This window comes from Passer domesticus, chromosome 8 (genome assembly GCF_036417665.1).
Source record: "Passer domesticus isolate bPasDom1 chromosome 8, bPasDom1.hap1, whole genome shotgun sequence".
Lineage (NCBI taxonomy): Eukaryota > Metazoa > Chordata > Aves > Passeriformes > Passeridae > Passer > Passer domesticus.
This window is the reverse complement of record NC_087481.1, coordinates 37,460,505-37,473,241: the sequence shown is the minus strand read 5'-3', so window position 1 is coordinate 37,473,241 and position 12,737 is coordinate 37,460,505. Positions and strand designations below refer to the sequence as shown.

At 37.2% G+C, this 12,737-nt stretch overlaps 1 protein-coding gene across 9 annotated transcripts in view; it reads left to right on the top strand.

The window, feature by feature from the left end:
* Nucleotides 1-12,737, top strand: part of KAT6B (lysine acetyltransferase 6B) — a 107,389-nt gene that overhangs the window by 20,664 nt on the left and 73,988 nt on the right. Inside the window, exon 3 of one of the 9 annotated variants that reach the window (XM_064430428.1) lies at nt 9,549-9,624. The exons of the other annotated variants lie outside the window; for them this stretch is intronic. Within the exon in view, the coding sequence (XP_064286498.1) occupies nt 9,549-9,624 (76 nt within the window). The remainder of the gene's footprint in view (nt 1-9,548; nt 9,625-12,737) is intronic. 9 annotated transcript variants of the gene reach the window in all.

Below are 12,737 nucleotides of genomic sequence, written 5' to 3'. Positions count from 1 at the left end.
CAAAATATAATGGCTCCTGCAGTGGTATATTTCACTTGTGAGGGACTGTGGCCTCATTGCAGATAAGGGTGATTATAAGGCAGGTTGCATGATAACCTCAAAAGTGCAGCTTCCAGTATCAGGGTTGGAAATGGCAGCTTCTGGCACAGCCTGGGTTACAGCGCTGCTGTTCCTTGCTGCTGTTACAGACCAGCCCACAATGGCTCAGACAAGCCTTGTGCATACTTGCAACAACTTGGACACAGTTATGTGGTCTAGCAGTCCCCTTCGCCTCTGATCTTTTTAAGGTCTGTAATAAAGGGTGCTTGCTTTTGGATAGCTTTTCAGTAAAATATTGCAAAATGCTGCAGTTGGAGAAAAACCCTTGAGTTTGTAATTTTAAACTGTTTTCTTGGAAGAAGTTGCACTGGGAGGAGGTACCACAAGGAATATCGTATATTACCATATATCACTCTTCATTGAAAAGGAGCTGTTAGACTATAAAACCAGGAAGGGAGTAATTAAATTCTTAATTGGGGCTGATATTAAAAGGGGTACAATGATAAGTGTTTTGATACAAACAAAATAGCAACAGGGAAGCATGACTTAGAACTGCCTTTCAAACCAAAAGCAGCAGCTCTTGCTTGTTAAGAGCTCTGTGAAGTTGCATTTGTTCTCCTGTACTCTGTTGATATGCTGACTTTTATATACAAGTAAAAATACCACTTTTCCTAAGAGTTTTTAACATAATGCTAGGCGAAAAGTAATGTTTATATTTTATTTGCAGTTTTAATGCATTTGTATTCACAAAGCAGTATAATTAGTCTACAAAAGTTTTTTTCTTAGTAGATCTATTAAATGCCATCACAGCTCTATTTGGTCCAGCTTATGCCATGAGCACTTATTCCTGCTGTGGTTAGTACCACAGAAGTAAGGTCTGGTATTTATGCTCTATGCTTGTTTTTTTGTTTCTTAGATGTGCTTTTTCAGGCTTGTCCAAGAGTAGCATAATCTAGAGCAGATAACCCACTTAGTGAAAACAATAGCAAAACACAGAGGGGTTTTGTTTTGGTTTTAAAAAAGTATTTTTAAAAAATATATTTTGTGTCAGTTTAGCAGAAGTAAATTGAAGGTATTTTTTTGTGAATAGTGTTGGTTGTTTAGCTTCATCAGTGTACAGTTTGAGTGAAAAGCTATAGTCAATACTTCCTTAGCAGCAGCAATGTATAATCTGTATGAAACCTGTTCACATGACGTGCAATTTAACTACATTCTCTGGGTTAGCTTGCCCAAATTACCAGTTTGTATTCCGACTCTGTGCTTCCCAGGTGATACCAATATCAGTAAAAACACTATATTGTGGGGGTTTTTGTTACTTTTGTTTTGAATGCTTCACAAAAGTGTTAATTAGGAAGTCACTAATACAAATATTTCAAGTGATGGAAGAAGCCCAAATATTATGTCAAAATGGACAGATTTCATTCTTCTAAACTTGTGACTACCTTGGAGACTTGAAGCTGAGCAGTGATTCTGTGTACAGCTGTTTCTGAACTTTTCCCATGAGGGAACCTTAACTGATAAGATCTTAACATAGGTTTTGTGGTTTGACTGCTCATAATTAGGGGAAGGAAAAAGCCAACTATGATTTGAGTTTGCCATTGTGGTATAGGACACAGTATAGTTCATGCTGTTTCCTGTCATGCAATAATCTCTATTAGGTTCTTTTGCAGAGTTTGATATTTTTATATTTAGCCTACAATAATTTGGGAAAATGAGACACATATATGGGAAGTGTTGGACTTCATCTGCCAAAGGAGTAAAAACCACTTTTTTTTTTCACCTGTTTCATTGGGCCTACCTTTTCCCATGCACCTACCTGCCTTCTACCATTAGTTCACACAGCTCAAAAACATAGGCGGTTTGAGGCCCTGACTACATGTGTGTATTTTTTGATTGATGTAAAATTGAGTAGAAAATGCAGGCTTTACGTGCTGTTTATGTTTCCAAAGTCTAAAGTCAGGACTCATCAGTCCCCTCCCATGGTTTTTTGTGCTTCAGGATGTGCAGTGCTCATACAGTAGCACAGGTGAAGCTTGAGAATAGTCTATCTAGTGTGTTGGCTCAAGAGCTCAAGCTTTTATAGCTGGATTAAAATAATCTTTCTTTGGTCATGATTTGTAAAACTGGATTAAATTCTGACTAAGTTAAATAGATAATCCATTACAGTAGAATCAAAAGACCAAGTGAATGCAGTGAAGACAGTTTGTAAGAGCTTAATTTAATGCTTAATTATTCTGACTTGGGAGAAGATTCTGTCTTGAGAGGTATGATGCAGATGCTCTGTTTGAAGATGGAAAGGTTCTTACCTAGATTACAGGCAAGCACTGTTCTGCAAACATATAAAGAATGATGGAATTTTGTTAATAGCACATTATTTGAAATTGATTAACCTCACTTATGCTGCAGAAGCACTTCTGTAGTACTGCAGTTTTCTTCTGTTTAATGTCTGAAATGTACCTGATTTAAGAAGATCTTGACTCTCCTCCATGATACAAGTTGAAAACTAACCTTTCTATACAGAGGACCATACTGTTATCCTCAGTTCTATTAATATGTGAACATAGCTAATGTATGTTCATAATGAACTTGGAATTAATTTTCTGGTCACTTATTATAGGACTCCAAAGAGTAGCCTCACTAGCTACCCGATCCATGTCTAAGGAGTACATTACATTTCTCTTGAGGTTGGTTTGTTCGGATTTTTGTCTTAAACAGAAACATTCAAATATTTTTAATGGAGTGCTACAGTCTTCCAATTTTTTGTGCCTAATATGCCACCACAAAGGTCACTTTCTCCCTCCTTAGAGCATACTGAAATTGTAATTCCATATGATTAAAGTATTGTTCTTTTGCCGTAAGGCTTTGCTGCAGGTTTGCTTTCATATTTGTGGCAGATAAATGCAAATATGTCACCATTGGTACACTGATAAATGATAAAATAGTTTAAGTGATAAAATATTTGGCTTGAAGGAAAAGATGATGTGCTGTGCAGCTGTGTTGTATTACCATGCTGCTGTATCTTGCAGCTGTCCTGTAGAAAGGGGTGAGGTGTTTGCCTTGATTTTGTTTTTCTGAATTTGGTCAGTAGATATTTTCATGTGCGAGGTCCATGGTGACCTAAATTATTTGCATTCTTTTTGAAAGGATTTTCTTTTTGAAAACCTGAAGTATCTTTAGTGGTGTAAAACAGGAATGCCAAATCAAAACTTAAGTTGTGTACAGGTTTTGAGGTGGAATCTTCCCTATTTCTCTCTTTTCCTTTTCCCCATGGATCATCAAAAAAAAAAACAATTCTAAAGCATTGTTGGAAAAAATGCTTTAGACAGTGCAACCACAGCAGCAGATGTCCAAGACAGCTTTCCAAATGTCATCAGTACTGGTGGCAATCTACCTGTGAAAGCTTCTGGAGTAATTTGGCTAGTGTGTTATCCTTGATAAAGAACATTTGCTCTGGAGGAAAATGGCCTGAGTGCTAACAGGTTTCTCTGTCTGGGCTGTCAGGGTTTACAAGTGATGCATTAGAAGTGCAACAACTAAAGGGCAGAATTTTTTTGCTTCCTAACAGGAAGCTGCTTTGTTGCTTTTTCTTGTGTTTTTGGATTGAATTTTTTGTTGCTCCTAGTTAATGCAAAGAAAAATCCTTGAAATTTTCTGAAATTCCAAGCCACTGTGTATATACTTGATGTGCAAATGGTATTAACAAAACCGTAAATCCACAATAAAAAGCTGTATAATGCAATTAACAGGTATTTTCCATTAAATTCCATGGAAGGTGTGGAAAAACATAAAAGGAGTTTTATTTCCTTTTGTTATATAGAATAAAGTATAGAAGTGAGGGGGGGAAAATACTACCATCCTATACAAGTTGTTTTCCATGTGTATGTATAGCAGTACAACATGTTAGATTTCAAAAACTTTGCTTTTTCCCTTTGCCCTTTGATTTCTAGGGCTAAACACTCCTGCACAGTACAGTTGCATGTTGTTGAATCCTATCTTTTCTAATACTGTGTTCTCCTTTGATTTATGAATCATTAGATTCTTGATATGTTTGAGGGCCAGTAAGAAAGCACTTCTTGGCTTTCAGATTTGGAGAAGTTTTTATGCTAAAGAAGGTATTTTTTCAGATGTTCTTGGATATAATGATTTTTCAGAAGTAGGAGAAAACATCTCGGGTTTCTTATGATTGTGTGAAATTAGGTAGTTTACGGAGTTGTCCATTATCTTACATGTCTGCACTACAGGGTTTGCCATGTCAAGCTGTTTGGGCAGAAGAAATTCTAAGAGCATGATTCCTAGGTTTTGCCAGAAGGATTTAGGAGGATCTAGCATGTTGGTCACTAGGTGAGATTTGAGTCAGCTAGGACACTTCCTGCCCTCCATTGGTCTGGGGGGTATCTGTGCCTGGATCTGCAGAACTGCTGTCTGTATGTCTCATTCACAGCTGTAATCAAAAGTAAGTGTATTAATTTCTAGTACCAGAGGTAAATGATCTTCAACTGCTGCTCAGACTCATTACTTAAGAGTCTAATCTATTGTAATAAAAGCTCTACCAGTCAATGAGTGTGGTACTTTAAGTAATTCTGTGGTTTAAATTTAATTACTGTACAGTGCTTTTTAAATCAAACTTTTGTGCTGGCTGCAGGGCAAAGCATCTTAAGCTTTGTCAAATTTAAACTGTATGTTATGTGGAATTTTTTTAAGAGTGATAACTATGATCCTGTCAACTACAATATGTTCTTTATTTACAAGAGAAGAATTGCAGCTGTTGAAGTTGGTCAATTATATAGGAAGTAATGGGATCAACTGTACTGGGATGCCAGAAAATAATTGTGTGTGTAAATGAGAGCCAGACTCAGTAGTCTGTGACATCATACACTGAATGCAAGGTTTTAATGATAAACTAGGTACTAATTATGGAGCTTTTCTGTGCTACAAATGAGCTAATTTATAGACTGCCAGCACCTGAAGAAGGAAGTCTCTTAGGGCCGGAGGCTTGTGTATTATAACATATTTATTGGTTTGATAAAAGCTGTATTGCATTATCTGTCCAATTTAACTAGGAAGTATTTTTCTTATCATTTAACTGTAAATCTCAAGAGGAGAAAGCTGTAGAGTGTGATTTTATATTCTAATGCCACTTAGCAGTAGCGATTCAGGAATTGATGGAAATAACAGTTTTAAACAGCTTTCAGGGAAGAGAATTTTCTTTTCTTCCTGGAAGTAATTTTTATTTGCCTTGAAGTACTCTACTTTTAAACATATTCATTCACAAATGTATATATACAATATCTTTTATTTGTGCCACCCTCATTTATACAATGATTTACCAACCTCATTGTTTTGTGAAGACTGAAAGATTTTGATTTTAAAGAGAAAAAATGAGGTGCAAGGTTGAGTGAGGATAGAAGAGAAACCCAGAAGACTACAGGGAATGAAAGAAAGGCGAAAGAAGAAAATACTCAGTCTGTTGTAAACTTTGTAATGGTAGTGTTTGTTACTGAGAGCAGCTTCCTTTCTGCAGGAACTGTCAGCCACTTAGCAGTTTTGTCTTGTCTTGTCAAGGTAATTGAGTAACTTGGTACTAGCTGCAGCCAGCTTCAGATACTTGGGCCAAAAGATGTGGGGTGCTGTATCAAATGTCATGGCAACATGTCCAACTGTAATAAACAGAACTTTGTTACTGACTAATGAAATCACTAGCAAAATAACAAAAATACTCTATTTTATCTGGAATATGTGTGTACTTGGAGAAAATAAAAATCTCTAGAGAGATTCAGTTTATTCATATCATCTAGGATTTTGCTTATGTGCCTACCTGAGAGCAAGCAGTCTCTTGGCATAGAGTGTGCTGTCTGCCATGTTGCTCAAACAGAATAGAGAGGTAAATATGTGTGGAAGTGATTAACATTATGCTCATGAGTTACTGCACATGTCTTTACATGCATTTTCAGTGGAACTGTCTCTGTTTTGCCAGACGTTCCTATAGTGTGTTGTGCTGACTTTGGGGCTCCTGTGGTAATATGCAGTGACACCACGCCCTGTCCTGAAGGAGACTGGGCTGAAGACTTCAAGCTGGAGACATGCTCGAGCTGCTGAACTGCTCAGAGTGTCCTGGCAGTTACATATGGAGCTGTGATTGCTGCCACCTTTTGCAGAGTTGCTGCTGGTTTGAATTCATGTAGAGAGAAGTGTTGGTACAATTCTCTTAGCTGGATCTGTCACTTTTGTGCAGTCAGGTAACTTGGCACAGGTTTCCCCAGCACATGGATGTGGTGTCTCCCAAAGTGTCTTTGCACCAGCCACCTGCTGCTGCTGATTTCCAAGCTAACTAAATCTGGGAGCCACAGTGCTAAGCTATGTCTGTGTTTAAAGTATTCAATATAACTCTTAAAGCAGGAAGCTGTGAGGTTGTCATAATAGCCTGAGCTTCTAGATGCTTTATTTTGGTGGTCTCCCAGCTGCTGGTCCGTGTGAGGTTCTGTGGGCAGTAAGGAAGGAGTGTCTGCATCTCAAGAAAATGTATTGAAAGCAAACAGATCATTAATGTTGGCTTTTTCTCAGATCAAATGTCTTTATTATATTATGTATTAATGGTCTTGGTTTGTTTGGGTTGCTTTATAATGCGCAATTGTTTTAAAGGAAATGAATCTTTTCTGACTTTGTTCAAATACACCAAGCTTAACGAAAAGCAGTTTGAACTAGATTGGTTTAATGAGGCCTGCTTCTATCAAATTTACTGCTTTAAACCCAACTACAAATAAAGTGAATTAAAGACCAAATTATTTCAATACAGATGTGCATTGAACCAGTGTGTTATAATGATTAATTTCCTCAAGTGTTTAATTCCCAGTAGATTTTTGTGTCAACTGCCAAAAAAGAATTTATTGACTTTACATTAAGCATAGTTTGGTCTAGTTGATTATATTGTTCAAGTGTAAATTAGTGGGTGGTAGAAGACTGTGTTGTATTAGAATTTTATTTTGTCTTAAGCAAATTATCTCATGCCTTATTAGCAGTGCTTAAAATATATAGTTCTGACTCCTCAAAGAGATGCTGGGGCTTTCAGAGGTGTTAGGGTTTTTCCTGTTCATTATGTAAGAACGTGTATATTCAAGCAGTTTTCTTCCTGCCCTGCCCTAAGAGCCTGCTGCTAAGACTGTGTAGTAGATTTGAATGCTTTGTGGCAAATTTCCTAGTTTTTAAAAAATGTTATGTTACAAGTGATGTTTAAGTTCAGTTTCAGCATATACAAATACAGAGACCATTTTCTTTAAGGGATAAGCATGGTCTAGATGCAAAACACTTCCCATAGCTTCCCTTCCAAGACCTGTCTTGTACATCTGTTGCTCTAAATAGATGACTTTCATTTGTCTCTGCTTTTTATGGATTGCCATCAGGAAACACGATTTGACTAATGTCTCCTGTCTCATACAAAGATAATGCTAGGGGAGTATCTATTTTTTGGTTGTGTTTTAAAGGGCTGCAGATGCCATGTGGAGTAGTTAATACTGTGTGTTTATCATTGTCAAAGAACTTGTATCCTCAAATGCATTCTCTTCTCCCGTACCCAAACATGCCATCAAAGGATCGTTAGAAATGATAGGTGTTGAAATAGATCATTCTCATAGGTGTTGAAATAGATCATCCTGATAGATATTTTTATATTTCAATTAAAAATTGTGCTGTACGTTCTTTTTTTAAAAAGCAGATTGCTAGTTGGGCATAATAGCTCTCCAGTTTGAAACATAATTACTGTTGGATCAAACTTTGTGTATTGTGTCTGTTATCAAGTTATCTATCAAAGAAAATAAGATGAACATTTAAAAGGTTCAGATCAAAGGCAACTGATTTAGCTACACTGGAGGCTCCCATCTTTTAATTTAAAATATATCTATGACTAACTGATTGCCTCTCACATTAAAAAAAAAATATTGACATCCTGCTAAAGTATGCAGTGACCTCACTTCTAGCTGAGTTGTGTAGGTTTCACTGCAGGCACACTGAAAGCATTGATATTCCTGTAACCTTTTGAGGCAAGATATGTGTTTAGTGTATTAATGAGCTGGTTGAAGTGATGTACAGTAATTTCATCCTTGGGTAAAAACAGATGTGAAAGATTCTGTTTTAATATTTAATCAAGCTCAAAGCCTCTGTTGGCTTGTTTAAGTTGACCTGACAGCATTATACCTGGAAACACTTTGAATTAAACCCTGAGTGCTTGACCTTGTTCAAACAGTTGTAATTTAATAAGGCTGCTGTCTTTGTGGAGATAGTGCGGCTAATAGGCAAATCTCTTCTTGGCCAGGATTGCTTTTTATTGCAGTGGAAAAACTTGGTATCTGCTCTTAAAAAGATATTAATCAGATGAAGTAATAAAAATGAAATAAAGAGCAAAAGAAGTTTTGTGTGAGAGTTGCTAGTCCTAGATTATAGTTTAAAAAGGAATTCTAGAAGATACCTGCTTTCTTTGAATGTCTGCAGCATCCTTTCATTACATGTTTCTGGCAGTTGCTGTACTGTGGTTCATCTCTTGCCAGAACTTTTCTTAGGGTTAGGAAGCTGTTTCTAGAGTGGTGTATATTGGTTTGGACTCAGTAAAGTCAGAGCTTGTATCAGTTTAAGGCAAATTGAATGCTTCTTCAAGTTTTTGTTTGGTTGTTGTTGGTGTTTGTGTGGTGTTTTTTGTTTTGCCTCTTCCCCTGCTTGTGCCTGCAACAGTATTTCTTTGGCATGTTTTTAAAAAGAATGGGCCAGGGAGAGTTGGGGGGGAAACAAAGGCTTCAATGTTGTGAACAAGTGTCACTGTATCAGCTAAAATTTTGTGAAAAGAGGTGGCAATGAAGTAGAAGATGAGCTGTGAGTATCAAAGTAGGTTTCAGCATAGTATCTGGGGTCTAAATGAAGTAGGCTATGTAGTACGGAGACAGGGGAGCAGTTCTTATTAATTAAATGTAGTCTCAAAGCTGGGAATGAAATGAGAGAAAAACATGAGGATCCATGTTTCCCTAATTCCATGCGTATATTCAAATACTTAATAAAATTCTTAGATTTTCCTAACGATTGGCTGGACAGAACTGCGCTGCTGTTAAAATTTGCCATGAGATTTGACAGTTTGGTTTACCAAGGGTTAAGCTTGTGTTTTAGTAATCCCAGAATTTTAAATAACAATACTAAAATCAGAATTAGTTTGAAACAGTTTTTACTCTGAAATATAGCTACCCTTACAACACTTAGAGTGTTGTAAAATGTTGTCTGTTGCTAAAGAGTATTAATAGAGGTTGAAAGTGCATGTTAAACAAGGACTGCATCTGCTTACAAGAAAGCTTCCACATGCTGTAACAAATATGCCTCACTATGCCAAACAAAACAATAATTCATTAAAATTCCTTTTTCTTACTCTATCAAGATAAAACTTTTATTCTCAAGTTCAGTAAGGTAATTACAGTTTAAATGTAATAGAATTTCTATTGGTGTAGGTTATTTTATTACAGCTTTCTTCGTATTCCTAGGATGCAGTTGATAAACATGATACGTATGGATGCATGCATTCAACACTTCTGTTCTAGAATCAAGCAACGGAGCAGGGTAAGCTTGAAAGCATTATAAAGAATTACAGTAATACTGGCTGATGCCCCAGAGTGGATCCAACACACAGTCATTTCTTCAGTCATCATTTCTTTGCAAAGGCATTAAAAAGAAATAACTGTTCAGACTTTGCTGAAGGTAGTTGTTGCTGGTCTTTGGGTTATGTGGGTAAAGAAAGGGAAACTAAAAATAAACTAAGTGTTCTTTCACCTACTAGTTACTTATTTTATTGACACTTAAATCCCTTATCTTTAGGGATTTTAATTGTTTCTATATTTTGAGAGCTGGATCATGATTTGTCGAGCTCAAGAAATGTTGAGATTGCTTCTCTGATTTGTCATCACTGTTTTGTGCAGTAGCCTGTTTCTTCTGAAGCTTGTGTTTCTACTAAAACTGTAGCTCAAGGACAGACATCAGTGACAGAAAGTGGCTGTCAGCAGTATGTTAGTATTAGAAACCTCTGGCAAGACTTCAGCTGCATTCCGTGCTTTTGTGGATCTTCTTTGGATTCTGCTTTGGCTGTAGAAATGTTAGCTAGTAGCATTTTGGCACTTTATTTTTGCATGGTTTTACCCTGGAAGGCCGATGATGTGGTGCCTTTCACCTCCAGAGGACTATTGGAAATATGGTTCATGCCCTTACTGTGGGAAGTTGTCTTGGCTGCTTACAGGCTTATGTAAACGACAGGGAGTCTCAGTCCAGTTCTTTAAGAACAGGTGTCCACTTCAGGCTTAATCAGAATAATTTAATGGTCTTGCAAGTTTCAGTCTGGCCTGTTGATTGCTTGTGGCAAAGGACATACGTGGAGGGAATGCCCTTTAACAGAGTAATTCCTGGTTTGATTTCTTAGAATGTATCTGAAGCCACCTGATAAGTACAATTGAGGAAACTCCTTGTGCTGTACTTGCTGTACGTCCTAAATATGCATTCCCCAGGCCTATTGCAGTGATACCATAGCCAGCTGGCAGGTTTCTTCTGTTGTCTCTTTTTCTTTGTGAGACCTGGGACCTTGCAGGTCTGTTAACTGCTGCTTGAGCCATGGGGCAGATGTGGCTTCTTCTAAGACCCAAGAGGTAGCAACTGCTTGAGTCTGGTCCAATATACAGAAGTAGTAGTGGTATTGGTGTGACAATTCCACTGAGGGGGAAAATGGTACATTTGTTAAGGATATCTGCTTGCTGATTTACTTTCTGCTTTCCTATATTAAAAAAGAAAAGAAGGCAGTTGCAGTTACTTTGCAGCTGCAGTCAGTGTCAGTCAGATGTAATTTGCCCATCTTCCCTCAGTAAAGTTGAGTTTAATGGCCAGATCACACAGTTCTTCTACTCAAGCAAAAATGACAAGTAGGTTTTATGAAATTTGAGTGTAGCAAGTAGATCTCTTTTGAAGCATTACTGCTGAAAGAGGAGGGAGGACAGCTCTATCTTCATCTTTGAGTTTGGTATTTCATGTAATGGTAGAAGTAGTAGCCAGATAAATATAAGATACTGGATTATATGTGGCACATGTTCCTTCTTGGTAAGATGGAGATCCCGGGTAGGTAAATAGCAAGGAGGAAGAATATTGGGGTTCTAAGCGTGGGCACAAGAGATATATTTTGAGAATTTGGAGCTGAGGAGGTAGTGAAGATAGATAATCCAGTCAGAAGCCAGTTTTACTAGATGCATTGTGCTGAGGAATGAACTACTCATAAATGTCCAAGATTCTAGGTTAAGTTAATGTTTCTTAGTGTGAAACTAAGTACTTTCAAAATCTCATGGGTTTAAGGGCTGTTTCATAGCTAGAATCAAGAGAGAAATCTTGAGTGTTATTTTTCTGCTTTTATAGCAACAGAAATAGATTTCACCATCTTGTTTAAAAGCAGGATCTACATGTTCTGTGCAATTAGCTTGCCAAGATAACCACACATAATGAGGAACAATGCTTTCATTTCTTTGGTGTGATGTTTCTGGCCTTTCTGACCTCTTCTCTCCCATCTTGTTCCCATTACACAAAACTGGTTTCAAACCACACATTTTTTTCTGTTTGTGTACCTTAATGAAAGATGTAATACAGCTAGGAATTGCTTAATTTTATTTAATAAGATGATCGTGGAGTCAAATTTAAGCTCTTTCACCCTTGTATCTTTGTGTGGGGTTTTTTGTTGTTGTTGTTGCTACAGACAGACTGAATACAAAATAGACAGCCCAGTGAGTGGGTTTTGCTTTGGTTGCACTGTTTGGCAAGTATTTGTAAGAGATTAAGCTGGAATCTCTTGTATATACAACTGCCCACATCCTCTTAGATCTCGTGTAATATAAGCACAAAACATTATTCTTGCCTGAGAAGTGTACAGTGAGATTTTGATTTGCAGGCTCTCCAGAAGTTGTAGATTTGTAGTAAGAGTGGAATGCTTTCCAGTGGTTGGGATGAAAATGTTTAAAATTTACATATGTAGTACATATGTAATATTTACATATATAGATTAGAGAAATGCCTTTGAATTATTTTGTTGCAAGCTTCTCCATTTAATTTGCCATCCTAAAAAAATCAATGCATACATAGGTAATTAAACCAGAAATCAGACTAGATTAGTTTCCTCAGTAGGAGGTGCAAATAATTTTACGACCTGTTTGTCACGACTGCAGCTTTATTTTCTAAAGGTGCCAGCAATTAGCTGTGTTGATTTAGCTGTATGCTTGGTACCAATGGCTCGCTCAGTGCCTACAGAGCGATCAGTGTCACATTGAGTGCTGTGTGCTCGGATCTGTCTAACGTAGTTCTGTAACACCAAGCCCAGGGGGGACTAGCAGCACGAGCAGCAGCTTGCTTTTGACAGCAGAATGTCCTTGTTGCTATTGATTAGATTGTTCAGTGAAGTGAAAAAACATTGATCCAGCTTTAAACTGGTAGTTATATGATAATCCTGGAGATGAATGAGTATCAAGTGGAGTATTGCTGGTGGGAGGTGGCATGGGGAGAATCCAATATGGGTTTTCTTGTGTAACTAATAAGAGGCTAATAAAACACCAAAAAAAAGTTTTATTATTTACATCTACACTAAATTAAATGCAACTAATAAATATGAACCAGATCTTTCTGCACAACAGATGTAAACAGCTGTGAAATGACAT